The following is an 18,197-nucleotide window of genomic DNA, read 5'->3' as shown; positions in this document are numbered from 1 at the left end:
TATTGTGCAGCCTCTCTGCTGACAAATCAGTGATGGAAAATACCAGGGAGCTAATGCCTGGTATTACACAGCACTTTAGAGAGAGAATTAATTCATTAATCTGGCCGCGAACTGAGTCCCTGTTTGTGCTCCTGGGTTCCAGGGCAGAGAGCTGAGATGATCCAGTCCCTGGGAAGAGGAGGAATTTTACTGCTGGAAAGAAATGATTGCTGAACGAGGCTACGAAGCTTCATTGTGAGGAGGTTGTGTGGCTGTGACTGTCTCTTAGACCCAAGGGGAAAAGGGAAGGAGACAGAGGGAGCTGCTGGGAGGCTGCAGGGCACGGATGTGCAGGGTGAGGGAGGCACTGGGAGCACTGGGAAGCACTGGAGAGCAGGGAGAGCACTGGGAAGGAGCAGCAGAGAGCACAAACCTGGAGTTGAGGAGCTGGGCACACTAAGCAGAGGCACACACAGCAGTCATGTTTCCCATCAGTAATTTTTGCAACCCAGGGCAGGTGTTTGAGGGGCCCTGACCCGTGCTGAGGTCACTGGTGATTGATTTGCTGCAGAATTATGGACAGGGCAGTGGAAAGGCCTCAGTGGAGCTCATCCTGATGGTGCCAGGGTGCACTTTCTGTGACAATTCCCAGTTTTAGGGCTGTTTTCTTCTGTAGGAACAATCCTGAATGAGTCCGTAGGGATCAATGACTCTTCCTGCAGCTGTAACATTATTTATTCTGTAGTTGGGATTGGTTTCATCCCCCAATTGTATCATTCCCAGCAACATCTGATGGTAAAAAGTGACATTGTTACCCCCTGTTATTCATAAAAAACAAGGGATTTATTTTAAAAGTATCAACATCTTGGAAACAATGTTGATGCTTTTTATTTGGGAGAAAAACCTGAGGAGTTTTTCCCATGGTCCCTACTACAGGTTTCTCCTTCTGTGGGTGTGAAACAGCATCAGCTTTGCCAAAGAGGAATTGCAGCAGTTCACAGTTTTAACCAAAGAGATTTTATTTTCTAGGCAACGAAAGAAAACATCCAAGCAGTGATATTGACACCTGTCCCTCAAACAAAACTGATTCTCTGTTAGCAGATTCCCAATGCAAACATGATATAGCAAAGCTAACCACTCTGGATTAAATAAAACTAATTTTTAAAAAATACTGCAGCAGAAGAAATAGAAAAAAAAAAAAAAAAAAAAAAAGAAAAAAAAAAAAAAAGATTTTAACACACTTCCAGAAATCCATCCAGGATACAAAGCTAAAATCTAACTGCTGCTCCCCAAAGTCAATGCATTTGCAAACATGGCAGACAATAAATATGCATCTCCCACTTCTCTTACACCCAAGCCAGACCCCTCTGAGGTAGGGATGAGGCAGCTTTACAGGTGGCAAATGGTGAGGAGAAGCTCTGGCACTTCACTTCAGTGTGAAAGCTGAGAACACCCTTAGGATGGAGTCTCTTGGTCTCATTCCTAGATAGTATTTATTTCACATCAAGTAGTTAGAACACAGTGTAGTCTTCCAGTTCCTTTGAACTGTCAGGTTTATAAGCATCAGCTTCTGGAGGGCTGGTTTCATGTTGGGTTTGGGTTTTTGTTTTTTGGTTTTTTTTTTTCTTTTTCTAATGATAGGCTAAAAGCAAAGTGAGGTTTAACACAGGAAACTAAGTGGCTTTTCTATAGGAAACTCCCAGCAAGGCTAATGGGTATTTGAATACTGAATTAAAAAGAAATCTGGTCCATAGTGCTTGGTGATTCTATTCTTTGTGTTTAATTATTCATGCCTCAGCTCAGCAAAGCACTTCTGCCAATTATGTTCCTTCTTCCTTCAGACACTCCTGGATTCCAGGGCCCAACTGGGAGCCTCTGCTGAGAACTTCAGCCAAACATGCTGATTCCAGACAAGAAGTTTTTGCTGTACCAGGAGTTTTGTCAGGTGCCCTCATGGATGGAGGCTCTTACCACAAGATCACACCTGGAAAGTGGGGTTATTTCTGCCTCAGTCTGGAGATGCATGTTCTTGCTCCCCATTTGTACAGGTTCAAGGAAGGCAACTCAAAACAATTACAGAAGAATAGCAGGCAAGAATATTTTAAAATTCAGGCATTTCAAAGAAAAAAAAAAAAAATCCCCTTCAGTAATATGCACCTTTACAGCACCTTTTAAAAGACCTCAAAAGCACTTACTGCGAAGCCTCACGACCCTGCTGTGAGGTAAGAATTGTTAAACCCATTTTAACTTCCCTGATTCTGAACAGCACGAGAAGTAGGGCAGTTTACACAGCTTATTTTGCTCTGAAAACTGAACTGCACCCTTCATTATCAGAATTACAGTCCTGCTACTGAACAGTCACCGGTGACAAATCCAACCCATTAAGGCAGGATGCAGATGAAGAAATTTCAGGCCTCCCTTCTGGGTTAGCACTGTCCTCCTACAAAGGGCAACACTTTTTATGGGCAAAGAGTGAGAACTATCCCTTAAAGTGCTATTTTACAGTATTTGGGCTCTTAGTAACACTGTGGCCATGAGATCAGCTAAGCCCAAGTCAAGTCTGCTTACATGTATTTAAGAGATGCAAATCAAGTCACTTCCCTAACTACTGTATTTCCCTCTTGTCATAATTTCAGATACTACTATGAAGAAGAATCCCAAGTATTTCAAGAAACATGCCTACGTTCTGATGCAGTGTAAACACCAGGGGGGTTGAGAGTTATTTTTCAAGCAACTAAAAGCTACCTACGGAGGATTAGTAAGTTTATTCAACACTTAACCATCTACTCATTAATTTAAAGAAGGCTACCTTAGAGCTTTGAGGCCATTTCTCTCTCTCTGAAGCCATGACTTCACACAAACAATACAGTCTACTCCTGATGGTAACACAGCATAGGGCAGCTTTGGAGATCCTCTTTCCATTACAAATCTGGCACCTAATGAGCAGTTTTCCCCTGCAAGAGCAGCTTGGATGTGCAGAGTCTGATTCTTAGGATAAGTAATGCCAATATGTGTGTTTTCCCAGACCCTTAGATTAATATAATTACCCTGAAAACACAATAGGAGAGTAACTCAGCAAAGTGGAGGCTGGATTTTATGCCAGTGTTGAACAAGCCTGGTTTTGCCTGTCAGCTCACACACAGAGAAGAAATCAAATTCCAGAAATCAGGTTTCAGCTGCCAGCATATTCCACCTCCCATGGGACAAGAAATTGGCATGCGAGAAGGTAACCTATGTCACATCCATCCCCAGCCTGTGCCTCTTGGCCATCCTGATGTTAATAAATGCTTTTCAAGCTCTGTGAACGGAATTTCATGATTTACATACAGCTTATCTGGAATTCCAGAACTGAATTCTGGATCGGTGAGGTAGTCGATGTACCCATCCTCGTGCAGATGTCACACCTCCCCGAAGTTGGTGTGTCCAGTCTCCTTGGCATGTTCTCTGGCTTCCACTTGCCCAGTCAGTCCCTTCTGGCACACCATGCACCGCAGCGTGAAGCGATTGACGTCGGTGAACTGCCTCTTCCTCCTGGCTTCATCCGCCAGCTCCAGAGCTTGGGCAAGAACAACATCATCAGTCGTGGAAAAAATGGTCTGGGGAGGAACGTCCGAGTCGGGGATTTTACGCTCGAGGGGATCGTAGTGAATCCCATCATAAATCAGAAGGACCCTCTTGGTGTACCCGGCGTCTTCCCCGAAACGGTCGATCCTGACGGTCTGTGTGTCCACCACGCAGATCTCACACTGGTAAAACTTGGATAAAATGGACACTTCGATAGCTCCTCCCCAGGTCTCTTCTCTCCTGATCCAGTCACAATAATCCCTGTTGGTTTTCCCTAAAACTGCCTCGCAGTAAGACTCGGGATCGCTGGCTACAATCTGGGCTATGAGGCTGCGCATCTCCGGAGCGCAGCCCGGGTCGTAAACACCTCCTTCCACCACGTAGTACACACTGGTGAAGAGACAGGAGTTGTCTGCTGGAACAACCCTCCTGGCCAGCACTGGCACAGCTTCCCTGACAGAGTTGGACATTGTTCTTTTTGTGACCACGGGCGAGTCTGCTTTGGGCTTGGATGTGTCCTCTTCGACTATCAGGGTATCACCTGCAAAGATGAGGAGGAGGAGGAGGAACTGAGATGGAGGTAAAGGTGATGCTGCTCCAAAAGCAGAGCACAGCTGTGTTGTTGTTATGAAGGAGGATCCATGTTTTCCCCAGGAGCACGGGATCCTCATGGAAAACAGCCTCAACCAGTCCCACCACCACTCCAATGGTCCCACCACGACTTCACTGGTCCTGACTGATCCCACTGTGACCTGAGCGGTCCCATCACAGCCCAGATGGTCCCGTGACAACCTGACTGGTCCCACCACGACCCAAACGGTCCCACCCTGACTTACCGATGGGCTCCGATGTTCTCACCTGTCCTGTTCTGGGTCCCCGTCCCCTGCCAGCCCCCGGACCCCCAGCAAAACCACCCCTGGCGAGCAGGAATCCCCGGGGAGCCGAGTGCTGACAGCCACCCCGGGAGGAGGAGGAGGAGGAGGAACCGCAGCCTCCTTTAATCAAGGTAATTACAGCAGAGCCCTGAAAGCGCCGGTAACCACCCCCCCTTCCCCCCCTTTTTCCCCTCCCCGCCCCACGCAGGCCCCGGGCGCTCTCCCGCATCTCACCCGAGTGGATGCCGAGGTCCCCGAGCCTCCGGTCTCCGTCGCTCAGGTCCAGGCTCCGCGGGGGGAAGCCGAGGAGGAGGCGTTGGGCGGTGGGGGGGACACCGGTGAGGGCGGCGAGGGCCGCCTGCATGTCCCGGAGCCGGGAGTGCGCGGTCAGCCCGGGCAGGGGGTGGGAGCCGCTCCGGGCCTTGCAGCGGAGCCGCAGCATCCTCAGAGATGATGAAAGGAATGGAGGCGGGGGGGGAGGGGGTGGGGGGGGGAGGGAGGACGGACGGAACCAGAGCCGCCACCACCCCCCCCCTACAACCCACTCACCCGACCGGACCGGACCGGACCGGACCCAGCGCTTCCGCCCCGCGCGCTCTCGCGAGACGGACACTGCGTCACGGGGTGCGCCCGTGACGTCACGCCTCTGGGAGGGGTGGTGGTGCGGGGTTTGCGTGCGATTTGCATCTCGTTTGCATCTCATTTGCATGTGGCGCGGCGGCGCGGAGCCATGTCGGCGGTGCCCCGGCACGGCGGGAACCCGCGGGGCAGGGCCGGGGCCCGGCACGGCGGCGAGAAAAAATGCTGTGAGTAAAGCCCGGGGGGAGAAATGTCATCTTGGGGAATAACGGTGCTGGCGCCTCTTAAAAAGGCGCTTTTCTGCCTTAAAACGCCTTTCCAGCCCGCGCGGGGACGCGTTCAGCGTGGCCCTAAAGGTGCCCGGGCTGGCTCGGTTCCGGTCCCCAGGATGTCCCCGTACTCTGGATGGGTTGGTACCGGTTCCAGCGGTGCCCTGGGAGGGTCGGTTCCGGTCCCGGGGATGTGTGGTCGCCCAGGAAGGGTCGGTATCGGTTCCCGCGGAGCCCGGTCCGTTTCCCGAGGTCCCCGGTGCTGTGTCCCCCACCCCATCCTCTTCCCTTCTCTCCTCTCCCTGTCCCCTCGGTGCTGTTCCCCCCTCCTCTGTTGCTGTCCCCCCAAATCCGCCTCTCCCGGGGTATTTTCTGCCCTCGCTTCTCCCGTTTTCTGGGAGAACGTGACCATTTTGTTAAAAACATCTTTCTGGTGTCCTTGACAGCTCCTGCCCGTTCGGTAAACATTTTTACGGCGTGAAAGATGCGTGTGAGCCCCATTAGGCACAGCGGCTGCACTGTGGTTAACCCGCCTCATTAGCTGCTGCCCGGGAGATCAGCCCCGAGGCTTAATTACCGGTGATGGCACCGGACTGATGGGCCCGGTGGTCTGACCGTCCAGGCGATGGGCTTTGGGCTGGGGCTGGCTCTATTCCCGGCTCCTGAACGCTGCTGCTGTTGCTCCTGGTTGATATTTTGGGTTGTTCTCTGTTTTGTTTTGGTTTCTTTTTTTCTCCCCTTGCAGCATGGGCTTCCTACATGACCAACTCCCCAACGCTGATCGTGATGATCGGGCTGCCCGCCCGCGGCAAGACCTACGTGTCCAAGAAGCTCACCCGATACCTCAACTGGATCGGGGTGCCCACCAAAGGTGGGAGGGGTCCTGGGGGGGTCTCTTTGCCCTCCTTGCACGTGCTCTGCTCGTGAAACACCGCCGGTCTCACACGTTTTGTCTCCTGTGTGTGCAGTGTTTAACTTGGGGGTGTATCGCCGGGAAGCCGTGAAGTCTTACAAGTCCTACGACTTCTTCAGGCACGATAACAAAGAAGCCATGGAAATCCGCAAGTAAGTTGGGAGTCAGGGGGTGCTGGCACAGCCACAGTCTGGTCTGTCTCAGCCCTCAGTGGGCTCTGCCTTTGAGGAGCACAAAATTGGTGGGTTTTGTGAAACTGGAGGAGGAAGGAGGGAGGGAGAGAGGGCAGCCCGTGCAGGGATGTGCCTGGAAGGTTGGTTGGTGTCCTGGGGCTGGCACAAAGAGCCATGAAGCAGGTTGTAGATAACCTTGGGATCTCTGCAGAGCCTCCGGAGCTCTTGGAAGGGTAGAGGAGTGGGTGCAGGTGTCTCAGCACTTCACACCAGCCCTGACAACACCTCTTTCTCTCCTGCAGACGATGTGCCTTGGTGGCTCTAGAAGATGTGAAGGCTTATCTCCTGGAGGAGTGTGGGCAGATAGCTGTAAGACTCTTCTGCACTAAATACGATTTTATGTCTGGGTAGTTCAAAGCCACCCATGGTATTTGGGGACCTGATTGTAATCCCAAATGACTGGGGGGTGGTTTGAAAGCTTTGGGTAAATTTACTCATTGCTGCTTACTCATTTCTGGTAGGTGTTTGATGCGACCAACACAACGCGAGAAAGACGGGACCTGATCTTAAATTTTGCTAAAGAAAACTCTTTCAAGGTAGTGCTGCTGTGGTTCATGTGTAGAGGGGGTTGCTGCACCAATGGCCCTTTGCTGTTCTTATCTTTTTTGATTCTGAAACTCTCTTCTTAGGTGTTTTTTGTGGAGTCTGTCTGTGACGACCCAGAAGTCATTGCTGCCAATATCCTGGTACGTGCCACATTTTCCAGGCTCAGTTGCCAGCGCCTTCCCTGGGAGCTGGGGTGTTGGGTGCAGATGCCTTTGCTCTTGTGTTTCACCTTGGGAATAGGCAGCTAAGTTTGCAGCTTAGTAAAAGCTAAAGAGGGCAGTAAGCTATAAGGGGATATGGAAATGTAATGAAGCTGAGAAATGTTTGACCTTGAAGAGTGTTTTTTCATGAAGGGAAGGAGGCAGCGAGCGGCTTGCAGGGACAGCTAGCAGCAAACCAGCTGTGGCTGTCCCAGGGCCAAGCACTCCAGCTCCTTCAGAGTAGCCCTTGTTTCCTCTCCAGGAGCAGGTTTTTCCACAGGGCAGAGCTAGACAATGCTCATTTGTTTCAAAAGGGAAGAATAATATTAGTCATTCAACGTTGCTTTTGCTCTGTGTGGAGTTTGCTTAACGCTCACACAGCGTCGCTGTCTGTTGATCAGGAGGTGAAAGTTTCCAGCCCTGACTACCCAGAGAGAAACAGGGAGAACGTGATGGATGATTTCCTGAAGAGGATCGAGTGCTACAAGGTCACTTACCAGCCTCTTGATCCCGATGCCTATGACAAGTAAGCAAAACCCTGGGGTGAATTTATCCTTGCAGACGTGAGCTGCTTTGCTGTTGTCGTTGCTGTTCCCTGCTCAGGATGCTGCAAGGCGTCTGCTGCAGCCTCTGCTCCCCCAGAGCATGATTGCTCGTGTGAAGGTGATATATCCTTGGGTCCCAGGTGATTTAGAAGGATTTTTCTCTAGTGTACTGCAGTCTGTTGCAGCTCCTTGTTTAAGCACAGCAAGTTCAGGGTCTCTTCTCTCTGCTGGAGTGACCCGGTGGTAGTGCTGATGCCTTAACTAGAGGATAACTGGCTAGGTTACACCCGCAGCTGCACGTGCTTCATTTTTAAAACCAGTCGTGTGGGTGTTCTTATTTTATGTTGACTCCAGAGATCTTTCCTTCATTAAAGTGATCAATGTGGGCCAGCGGTTCCTAGTAAACAGAGTCCAAGATTACATCCAGAGTAAAATCGTCTATTACCTAATGAACATTCATGTCCAGCCACGTACCATCTACCTTTGCCGACATGGTGAGAGTGAATATAACCTTGTTGGCAAGATTGGTGGGGATTCTGGTCTGTCACCACGTGGGAAGCAGGTACGTGTTTGGCAGCACCCGGGTTGCTGTTTGATTTTTTTTTTTTTTTTTTTTTTTTTTTTTAAAGCCCTGTGTGAGCAGGGCTGGAGCCGGGCTCTGAACCCCCTCAGCTGGATCTTGCCACGACAGCCACGGCCCTTGAAATGTTGCTTTGAGTGGTGGCAGCAGCTCCTGCTCCCTCCTGACCTCCTCTGGATTTTGTTTTTTTCCCCCAGTTTGCTCAGGCCCTGAAGAAGTTCATCGAAGAGCAGGAAATTGTGGACCTGAAGGTGTGGACGAGCCAGCTGAAAAGGACAATCCAGACAGCTGAGTCCCTGGGGGTCACATACGAGCAGTGGAAGATTCTCAATGAGATTGATGCTGTGAGTGAAAGGCTGATTGAAGCCTTGAGCTTTTCTAGATGGAAAAGAATGTCTAGGAATAAGTTTGTCCTGATAAATGTGACTTTTTCCTCTTTGTCCATACACATGTCCCCATGTAATGTACTCCAGCCATCACCGTGGGGTTTGGGATGGATTGGGACAGGGCTGGCAATGCCTGGAGCCGCCAGACCTTGCTGTGACCATTTCCACTTGTTTTCTGTGGATTGTTCTGGTGGAGCAAAGGGGGTTGTAACAAGGTCATCTTCCCTCCCAGGGGGTGTGTGAAGAAATGACCTATGCAGAAATTGAAGCCAAGTATCCAGAGGAGTTTGCCTTGAGGGACCAGGAGAAATATCTTTATCGCTATCCTGGAGGAGAGGTGAGGACCTTGAAGAACAAAAAGAGACAGAAAACAACTGTAGCATTGGAGGACTTAGTTTTAACTTTTTCTGCCAATATTGGTATGAGAAACTGACAGCATGAGGATCCCCCGCTCTCTTTTACACCAAAATTTTATTTATTTCCTTTACTGGGGTGTGGAAATGATGCCTTTCAGGCATATGAACTGGGCCACTTGCTGAGGCCATTGATGCTCCCCTCTGATCTTCAGGGGTTTCTGCATCATGTTTGTTTGGCTGAGGCCAGAGTTGTCACTATGAAAAAACATCTTGGAGAGAAAATGGTTGTGGGTGTGATATGACATCATTTCTGGTTTTATTTTACAGCCCTGTCGAAGTGTATAATTTACTATTTTACTTGTGGTTTTATTTTTTTTTACTGCACTCATTTAAGTTACCACTAATCTGAATCATCCTCTAATCTGAGGGCTGCTGACTTGAAATTCACCTTCTGCTGTTTGTTTTTTTTCCCTCTCCATTGACCAGATTATCCATAACTCCTGCATTTTTTGATATATCAGCGGTTATTTTCCTGAGTGTGAAGCTGTGTTAATTGCTACTTCTGCTTGAAAACTGTTTACAAAACGCCTTGAAAAATTCCTGTTTGTTTCTTTTTTTTTCCTTCAGTCCTACCAGGACTTGGTCCAGCGCCTGGAGCCTGTAATTATGGAGCTGGAACGACAGGGAAACGTCCTCGTCATCTCCCACCAAGCAGTTATGAGGTGTCTCTTGGCTTATTTTCTTGACAAGAATGCAGGTACAAAAATAAATGTATGATTTTAGGGGCTCCTCTCACTGCTTCCTTTGCAGAGCTTTTGGGAGAGTGGCTTGTAATTACTGTTTTGATTTTTTCAGCAATGGAAAAGCTGCTTAAAAGAAATTAAAAAAAAAATAAAACACAACTGTATTTCTGATGCAGGTTAACTGTTGCATTTCAGCCATGCATGGTGCTCAGCAAGAAGCTGAGAGATGCAGACGTGTGCTGCTGGTGTTCTGCTCAGCTGTTGTTTCTGGAGCTGTTCCTCCAGGAGAATTTTCATTGTCTTTTAAGAACAATTTATTTTTAATGCAAAGAAAGTTTTCTGGTGCATCAGCAGCCTGGGAGGGGTTGGCACTAGTGCTACAGCTCAGCAAGACACTGGATCCCTGGAAGCAATTCCAGTCTGCTTTTTTATTAAACTCCAGTGAGTGGTACTGGTGGTTGATAAAACTTTTAATAAAGTTAACAAGCTTTTAATAAAATTGGAAATAAAACTCCCTTGGGTCCGTGGCAGCTCTGGCTGTGGTGCTTTCCCACCCGTGTGCTGCTGGTTTTTGGGGTTGCCTGTGGGGGGACAGTCCCATCCCACTGCCCCAGGGCTGGGGAGGGTGATGAGGGGGGCTCTGGGGGGCTTCAGCAGCCCCTGCCTGGTGGGCAGAGGGTTTTGGGGTCTGATTGTGGGAAGGGTCCCTGTGATGTCTGTCTCTGCCCTAGATGAGCTGCCCTACCTGCGCTGCCCCCTCCACACCATCCTCAAGCTCACTCCTGTTGCCTATGGTAAATAGTGTCTTTATTTTCTGTGTTTTTCCCCTTGTTTTTTCAGGGAACACGTGTGAATCTGATGCAAGTTTGTGTAGTAAAATATTTTTAATATCAATTAGAGTACTGGAGGGTGGGAAGGTTTTGGGGACAGTGGGAGGGGAGGTGGCTGCCAGGTGGCTGCCAGGTACTTTTTTGATTTGAGAGGCACTTGTGGCCTCTCAAATCAGTGACTATTGAGGATTTCATCTGTTGATGGATCTTCTTTGTGCCTGGATTTGGCTCTGGGGTGCAGTTATTTAAAAATGCCTTTTTTGTCCAACCCAAGGCTTCACTGCTGCAGTGAAGGTGTAAAATTCTGTTAATAAGGTGAACTGTTTATTTATGAGATCTTTTATTTGAAAGAAACAAACCAAATTTATTCCTGCCCACCTTCCACACTGCTTTCAATATTAAAAAAAAAAATTATAAACCTGGTGATTTAATTTCCTTTCCTCACATAAGCTTCTCTTTCTTTTGGGTACAGGTTGTAAAGTGGAGACGATCACCCTGAACGTGGAGGCAGTGAACACTCACCGTGACAAACCCTCTCTGAACTCAGTAAGTCTGAACTACCTGCTAGAAACTACCTGGCTTTCAGTGGCCTGAAGGAATCTCTTCCAAAACCATCCCCCAAAGTAGAATTAATTGAGTTAATGTTCTTTCCAGGCCAGGGAGAGACATTTTTCACAGCTGTTCTAGGAAGTAGAATGAGCAAATTTAGGGCAAATATAATTTCCAGGTGTTGTTCTCAGTTTGCAGGGAAGTTTTTGTTGTTGATGCTCATTTGCATTGGTTGTGATAACTGCAGAAAGGTTTGCCAGGGTGTTGGAAGTGAATCTTTCTCGTTGCCTTGATGAGCTTTCTCTTTCAAAGCTGCTGTTGGGCTGGGCTGGGCTCTGGGACAGGCTTGTGGTGGTTCCAGTTAGTTTTGTGTCCCAGTCCCTGTGCCAAGGGATCAGAAAGAAAGGCTGGAGAACCTGCAGCTGTGGCTGCTAAATTGTAAACTGAGGATATTTGGTAAGATTTTTCTGGCTGGTCCCATCCTGGTGGTTTCCAGTTGGGCGTTTACTGCTGCCTGACTTCTGTGCGATGCTGCAGTGAAATCACTGCTGCCCAGTCAGAGGAGCTGGAGGCTGTCTTTGCTTTACTTGGCCAATGTGGCTGTTTTGGGGGAGTAAAAACCCCTAAAAGTAGAGAAAGTTTTCTCTTTTGTTGTTATTTTATTTTCCTTTTCCCCTGGACTGGTTGTGGGGAGGCTCGGTGCCATCCTGCTGCCTCTGGGGTTTACCGAGCTGCTGCCCTGGCTGCCAGGAGCTTGGGGGGGGGAACCCCAGAGCTGCGTGCTGGGGTGGGCTGTGCTTTTAAACTCTGGTTCCCCTTCTCCTTCCTTGTGAATCCCCTCTGCCTGGGCTCAGGACAACCCTCCCACCAGCCAAGCCCCTGTAAGGATGAGAAGAAACAGCTTTACGCCGCGGGCCAGCGCGGACACCGTAAAGCGCCCACGCCATTACAGCCTTGGGAGCAAACCTCTGGACCCACTGGCACCTTTCCTGTCCCTGGAACCTGGAGATGGGGCCAACGGGCCACAGCTGCAAGTTGGTGTCCAGGTGGTACCTTCCCTATGCACCCCCTCCCCACCGTCACCCGCGGCTGTCGGTGTCCTCTCTGAAATGCGGCCCCTTCCTCAGCTCCTCTGCCCCCACCTGAAAATCATTTAGGGTTGTGCATACTTAAAGATAAATAAAAAAAGAGAAAAAAGGGAGAAAGCCATACAAACTTCTGCCAAAACCCGAATTTGCCCCGATGAACTAGAACTGTGGTGCCAGAGGCTTTCAGAAATCCCACTTCCTGCAGGCAAGCTTGCACCAGTGCAACAGGGGGTTGGTAGGAGGGTCAGCCCTGGGTAATACTTTGCTTTCCAGCAACCCCCTGATTAGGAAGAGTAACAATTCCCCTCTTTTTCTTCATTTGGTGCTTCAGGCAGGTGTTGTTCTGGCCCCAGAGTGACTGGGTAGGAAATCTTTGCATCCGTGGTTGCCTGGTTCCCTGCTTGTCGAGCAGTTTGGCTTTTAATGCTTGTCCTTTTTTAGCTGAGGAGCACCTAGGTCCTCATCAGGGTTGGGTGTGAAGCCCAGTTTGTTTCTTTGCTCATTTAAAATCATCTCTCTGGAAAACAAGGAGTTTTCCTGTGCCTGGGACATGCAGGGGGAGGGGGCTGCAGGCTGCTGCCTTCTAGACCAGGCAGAGAGGAAATGGGAGGTCTTGGCTGGGCCTCCTCATCCTTACCAAAGCTGTTTAAAGATAAAATCATCTTGGATACCTTAAAGGTGAATATTTCCCAAGCTGCTCAGTGTGCCCAGCTTCTTGTTCTCCTCCCTGGTAGCCCAGGAAGTGGCCAGAGAGTAAAAAGAAGGTGAACACTGCTGGTGTTTCCTGGCTTGAAGAGCATCAGGCTCAGATATCCCCAAATCCCCAGGCATCCAGAGGGAACTAAACCAGACCAGGCTTTCCCCTGGGTGGGTTTGGTCCCCAGAAGACTGTGGCAGGCTGAATTGTGGGTGTCCCCAGCTGGACACCCCCAGGATGCAGATCCCCACCCCAGCTGCTCCCTGTCTGCAGTTTCCCCCCTGGGAATGGTGATGTCCAAGCACTGCCAGCTCTGAAGGAACATTTGGGAGCCTGGGGTTCTGGGTCCCTGCAGGGGGAGGGAATGGTGCTGTCCTGTCCTGGGGCCTCTCATCTGTAGGAAGCCCCTGAGATGAGGTGGCACACGATGACCAAGACCTTGTAGCAGCTTTGCTGTGCCCCAAGCTTGCCCTGAGCTCCCCAGCCTGTGGCACCTTTGGGCTCACTTCCCTTCCTTCCTCTTTTGCTTTGCTGCTTTTGCCTTTTTTTTTTTTTCTTTTTTTCTTTTTTTTTTTTTTTTTTTCTGAAACCTCCTTTAAAAAGCACTCTGAGCTATCCTGTGCTCTTTCTTTTTCCTTTGCAGCCTCAAGGGGGAAATGCTTGCCTGTGAGTACCACTGAGAGCAGCTTGTATGTACACTCTTGAGGTTTAGTAAGTAGGATTTCTTGTGATGAATGTTGCATGGAAACCACTTTGGGGGAAGCCAGAGCCATGGAGCAGAAGGGAATCTTTAGCTGTGTGCTAACCTGTTGTTAAAAAGCACCTTAATGGGGGAGGACCGTGCTGCCAGGCTGAACCCATGGATCCAACTGGGCTTACTGGAGCACTCTGCTTGTGCTGCCCTCCTACAAGAAGTGTTTCAGCCTGAGTTTGCCATCTGTGTCCTGAGCTTTCTGAGGCTTTAATGTTGAAGATGAGGGGAAAAGGAGCTAGGGGAGCTTGTGATGAATCTGCTAAATCAATGTTCCTGTCCTCTGTAATCACCCCCAGGCTGAAAATCCAAGCCTTGCCCCGTTGGGTTTGCCTTTACTTGGAGCTGTGTGTTTAGAAAATGAGTGTATATGCCAGCTTTGCAAAATGACTTTTCTAATGTTGTCCTTTAAGTGTTTCTTTTTTCCTTCTGTTTAAACAAATAACACAGAGTTGAGAGGAGGGTTTGCAGATAAGGGAAGGCAGCTTGCTCCAGCTTCCTTGATTCCAGGACAAACCTTCCTTCTTAGTGCTGCTGTTGTGCTTGAGAAAGTGGGATGTGAGCAGCTAGTGGGGACTATTACCTCTCTCTAATGCTGATTACTTTTTAAGTTTTGTTGTCAGGAAAACTGTCTAGATATTTATTTTTTTTAAAATTGCAAATAGAAAATATTTTAGGGTCTGGATTTCCTGACTTGGGTTGTCTGATGCCTACTGTTAATTGTCAGCAAACTGGCTCCATAGCTGTGCTTTTTTTTTTTTTTTTTTTTTTTTTAATTGCAAAACAGTGCTGATTAGGCAATGAAACAAATAATTTACCCTAATTTGCAGTCTCCCAAGTGCTGCAGCTGAGCAGTTTCTGTGTCCTGGGACACTGCCCAAGCAGTTGGGAATCCTGGGTCTTTGTAAATATATAGTTCACTTGTACTGTCCCTGTCTCTGTCAGCCCCTCAGGGAGGTTATGGAGGGAGTTTTATTGAAATTAAAAGTGTTTATTGTGGTTAATATGCCAAATGGCTACTGTACCATATTTTTTTTAATGTTTGTCCTGGAAGTGTACATAAGAGATAAATAAAAGTGAGTAACCCTGAGTAACCCTGAGTAACCACCCAGCTTCATTATTGCCTGGAGATGCCTTGGTGAAGCTGGGCTTGGGTGGCTTCAGGACTGAGACTGGGACAACCCCTGATGTGGAGCTTTGTGAGAGGTTAGAGGGCAATGCCAAGTGTGAAGCAGCTCATTATTTGCTCATTTAGCAGTAAATAAGTAAATCTTTAGGTGTTTATTGTCACACAAAAAATTAACGTCGAGCTGGTTGGATTCTCCTTGGCTGCTGCCAAGCCCCTCCTGCCTTTCCCGTGGTGTAACCTCTCCTGTTTCTTGTTTTGCTTGCAGAGGGTGGCAGCTTTAACCATCTAGAGGCTTGTGCTCTCCCCTGGGACTCGGCTGGAATTTCCCTGGCTGGGAAGAGCCCTGTGGATGGGACTGGAGCAGCCCAGGAGCCCAGTGAGCTGTGCATCCTCTGGCCAGTACTCTCCTCTGAAATGTGGTTTTGTTGTTTGTTTTTTTTTTTAGAGCCTGTCTGTGTCTTCTCTTGCTGACTGCTGAAATGGCTGTCAATGAGACTGGAGAAAATTTACTAGGGAGTTTTGGTTTTTTTTGTTTTTTTTTCTTTTTTTTTCAACCTGCTTTTAGTACGTGTGAGCTGGTGTATCCCTGGGCTTTCTGAGGCATTGATGTGTGTCTGTCTTAGGTGGTAAAATTAACTGCAGTGAGTGCATGTGAGGACAAAATGGTCATTTCCATACTCACTGAAGCAGCTTTTCTTTGGGAAAGGTGTTATCAGACCAAATCCCTAAGCCTTGATTTAACATTTCCAAGTTCAGATGCAGTTATTGTGTTATTGAAGGGAATAAAAGCTCCCAGGCTGGGATCAGCATAGCTGCCAGTGCATTGAATCTGGATTCAGTCCTGCCTTAGCTTTACACCCTGGTGTAAGCCTCATCCCCACACTCATTTTTGCTGGCTTTTGTGGATGCTTTTTCCTATGACAACAGAAAACCAGAGCATTGCTTCACTCAGTGTCTGGGAGCAGCCTGTGCAGGGTCTGCAAGCAGCAGAGGATTTTTACCAGTTGTCTTTTTAATGTCCCAAATTTTAGGTCCCTGACGAGTTTTTAAACTTGCCTGTGAATAAGCTGTGAATGTTACCCATGTATAATGCTGCCTTTAAGGGAGTTTAAGATGCTTTGGTATTTAGTGCAGCTTCCTGTGGTGCAGCTGGTGTGATGGCTGAGTTTTATTCAACCCTTTGCCAAGATGGGGGGAAACATTACCCAGATTACCCCAGGTCTGCAATTTTCTCCCCTGAGTCTTTGTGTTTTGCCCAACTCCATTTTACCACACTCCTCCTCCTCCTCTTGCACTAAGGGGCAAAACCCTCAGGTTGGGTGAAGAAATATGGAAGAAGTTGTTCTGGACCTGCTGTGGCTCCAGGATTTATATGAGGAACCTCTGGGAGCCAAGTTGCTTCTTTGAAATGTGCAAATAAATCCTGTGCTGGAGAAACATCAATGCCCTGCCTCCAGAGGAGCTCAGCAGCCCTAAGCCTGAGGTTTCCTTGGGGATTTTGGGCTCAAACCCAGTTGTTTTAAACACTCCCAGAGCTTTAATTTGATGAAGAAGTCTGTGGCAAAAGCCCAGGCTCTAATCTGAAGCCTTTAGGATTTATGCAGAGCAGAAACCTGTGCTGATCTAAAGAGGTTGTGCCACGGAGGGAGGAAATTCAGTGGGTGAGAAACTGAGTTTTATTGGGTTTGTTTCCCACCAGGGAGCAGGCTTTCAGCTTCTGCAGGAGCAGCACCACCCGTTCTTTGGGTTTAAATATTTCAGTGCTTAGAAATAAGCCAGGAAAAAAAAAAAAGATGAAAAAGATAATATTGAAGGCAGGGATCTGGAGCATGGTAACAGTGGCACTCTCCAGCAATGCTCTGAACACACAAACCTGCAGCACAACGGGCTGGCTGCTCCTGCCAAGAAACCTCCTCTGTGGGGAAAGAGGAGTGGAAATGTCCTGTAGGATGTTTACGCACAATAAGCTCTAAGAAGGAGTTAATTACTCCTTGCCAAGGAGTTAGTTAATGTTTGTATCATTGCATAGCTAATGGCTGCAAGGAGATGAATATAGAAATATATATGTATGTGTTTTTACTTGCCAGGCTTCATGAATGTAGCTGCTAACCTGTTGGCAGTTGTAACTTTTACATCCCTGCTCCCCATCAGGTCTGTGGCCCTGGGTCCCTTATTCCTGCCCAGTGGGTCCCAGTTTCTGCTGGGTGCTGGGATGGAGCCTGCCTGCAGAAGGCAGCACTTTGTGCCTGGGTTCTTTAATTAGAGCCTAATTAGAGCCCTTTCCCCCTGCATTTTGACTGCCAGGAGGTGTACAAATACATGTGCCTAGAGTGGAGCAGCAGCACATTTGCCACCAGCATCGTTGCCCTGTGGGTTGATTGTACCTGGTGGGATGGGTCCTGGGGTCCTGCCCAGCCCTGGGGGCAGCCAGGCTGGGGGTGATGAGCCCACACATCTCCCCAGCCCCAAACGTGTCCCCTTGCCAGGTATTTCCTTGAAGTCACCTGATTTCCTTGGCACCCTGTGTGCAAATAACCCCAGAATAAACAAGGATTGCACAATGAGCCTGAGCTGGGGCTCAGCACCTGCTTGTGCCCTCGGTGGGGCTGGGCAGGCACAGGGGGGTCTGGAGGTGGGGAACTGGGAGGGTTTCTTTTGTATTTCCCTGACTTTCTCCTCATTTCTGTCAGCAGAGGTGGTGGTGGTGGCTTCTGTCACCTTCCCTGAGCAGTGGCAAAGCCACCCATGGGGCTCCCCAGGATGTTGGCCAGGGCTTGGTTGCCCTTGGGTGTTTTGGGTTGGTTTGGAGGAAAATGATCATTCAGGCAAAACTGGTTTAGTCTCTGGGAAAAAAAATTTAAAAAATCAATTCAGTAATGGGGAAAATTGGCAAGTTGGGGAGCAGGCTGAACAGCAAGCCTGCTAGTTTGAGTTGGTGTGTCCTGGGGGGGATGTTAGAGCTGCCACCTCTGCGTCTTGTCCCCTTCCCAGTAGCAGGGTGGGGGTGATGGGGAGGTCCAGTTCAGCCACCATGGGCTGAGGAGCAGTTTTGGGGGAGCAGACATCACTTCCAGAACCACCTTCCCTGGGGGAATGGCCCAACCCCTCCTCCAAAGGGTGTGGGGTGGGTGCTGCCAGTGCCACCTCCACCTCTGTCCCTGAATGCTGTTTGCAAGCCGTGTCTCTGTGTTTGGTGTGTGCTGAGATGGGTGTTAAAAGTCTACTTGCAATTTTGCTCTGTTACTGCTTTCTAATTATATATTTTTTTAGGTTTAAAAGAAAAGGCAGCGTGTGTCAACTTGTGCTGTGTGTCGTGTCCTCTGTGCAGCTGAGCATAAATCTCCTGTGAGCATTTATTTGCAATAAAGAGATTTCAAAGCATACA

At 48.9% G+C, this 18,197-nt stretch overlaps 2 protein-coding genes across 8 annotated transcripts; one reads left to right on the top strand and one right to left on the bottom strand.

Annotated features, from left to right (window-relative positions):
- Window positions 1-973: 973 nt before the first annotated feature.
- Window positions 974-4,860, bottom strand: YOD1 (YOD1 deubiquitinase). Its single transcript, XM_071768752.1, has 2 exons — window positions 4,653-4,860; window positions 974-4,084 (listed from the first exon to the last, which is right to left on the bottom strand). Exons 1-2 carry the CDS (start codon window positions 4,858-4,860, stop codon window positions 3,378-3,380), a joined length of 915 nt encoding a protein of 304 aa, XP_071624853.1. The 3' UTR covers window positions 974-3,377.
- Window positions 4,861-5,030: 170 nt separating this feature from the next.
- Window positions 5,031-18,195, top strand: PFKFB2 (6-phosphofructo-2-kinase/fructose-2,6-biphosphatase 2). Of its 7 annotated transcripts, none has more exons than XM_071768740.1 (16): window positions 5,031-5,224; window positions 6,012-6,137; window positions 6,235-6,331; window positions 6,655-6,721; window positions 6,874-6,948; window positions 7,042-7,098; window positions 7,560-7,684; window positions 8,058-8,265; window positions 8,481-8,627; window positions 8,902-9,006; window positions 9,653-9,782; window positions 10,500-10,562; window positions 11,071-11,144; window positions 12,002-12,181; window positions 13,576-13,598; window positions 15,078-18,195. In XM_071768740.1, the coding sequence occupies exons 1-16, from the start codon at window positions 5,149-5,151 to the stop codon at window positions 15,091-15,093; spliced, it is 1,569 nt and encodes a 522-aa protein (XP_071624841.1). In that variant the 5' UTR covers window positions 5,031-5,148; the 3' UTR covers window positions 15,094-18,195. The 7 variants fall into 7 exon arrangements, with proteins under 7 accessions (XP_071624841.1, XP_071624839.1, XP_071624840.1 ...); XM_071768738.1 differs by having other exon boundaries at window positions 12,002-12,193; XM_071768739.1 differs by having other exon boundaries at window positions 12,002-12,193; window positions 13,576-13,643.
- The last annotated feature ends 2 nt before the right edge of the window (window positions 18,196-18,197 follow it).

Source organism: Heliangelus exortis, chromosome 25, assembly GCF_036169615.1.
Source record: "Heliangelus exortis chromosome 25, bHelExo1.hap1, whole genome shotgun sequence".
In the NCBI taxonomy this organism is placed as follows: domain Eukaryota; kingdom Metazoa; phylum Chordata; class Aves; order Apodiformes; family Trochilidae; genus Heliangelus; species Heliangelus exortis.
This window is presented reverse-complemented; position numbering and strand designations above follow the sequence as displayed.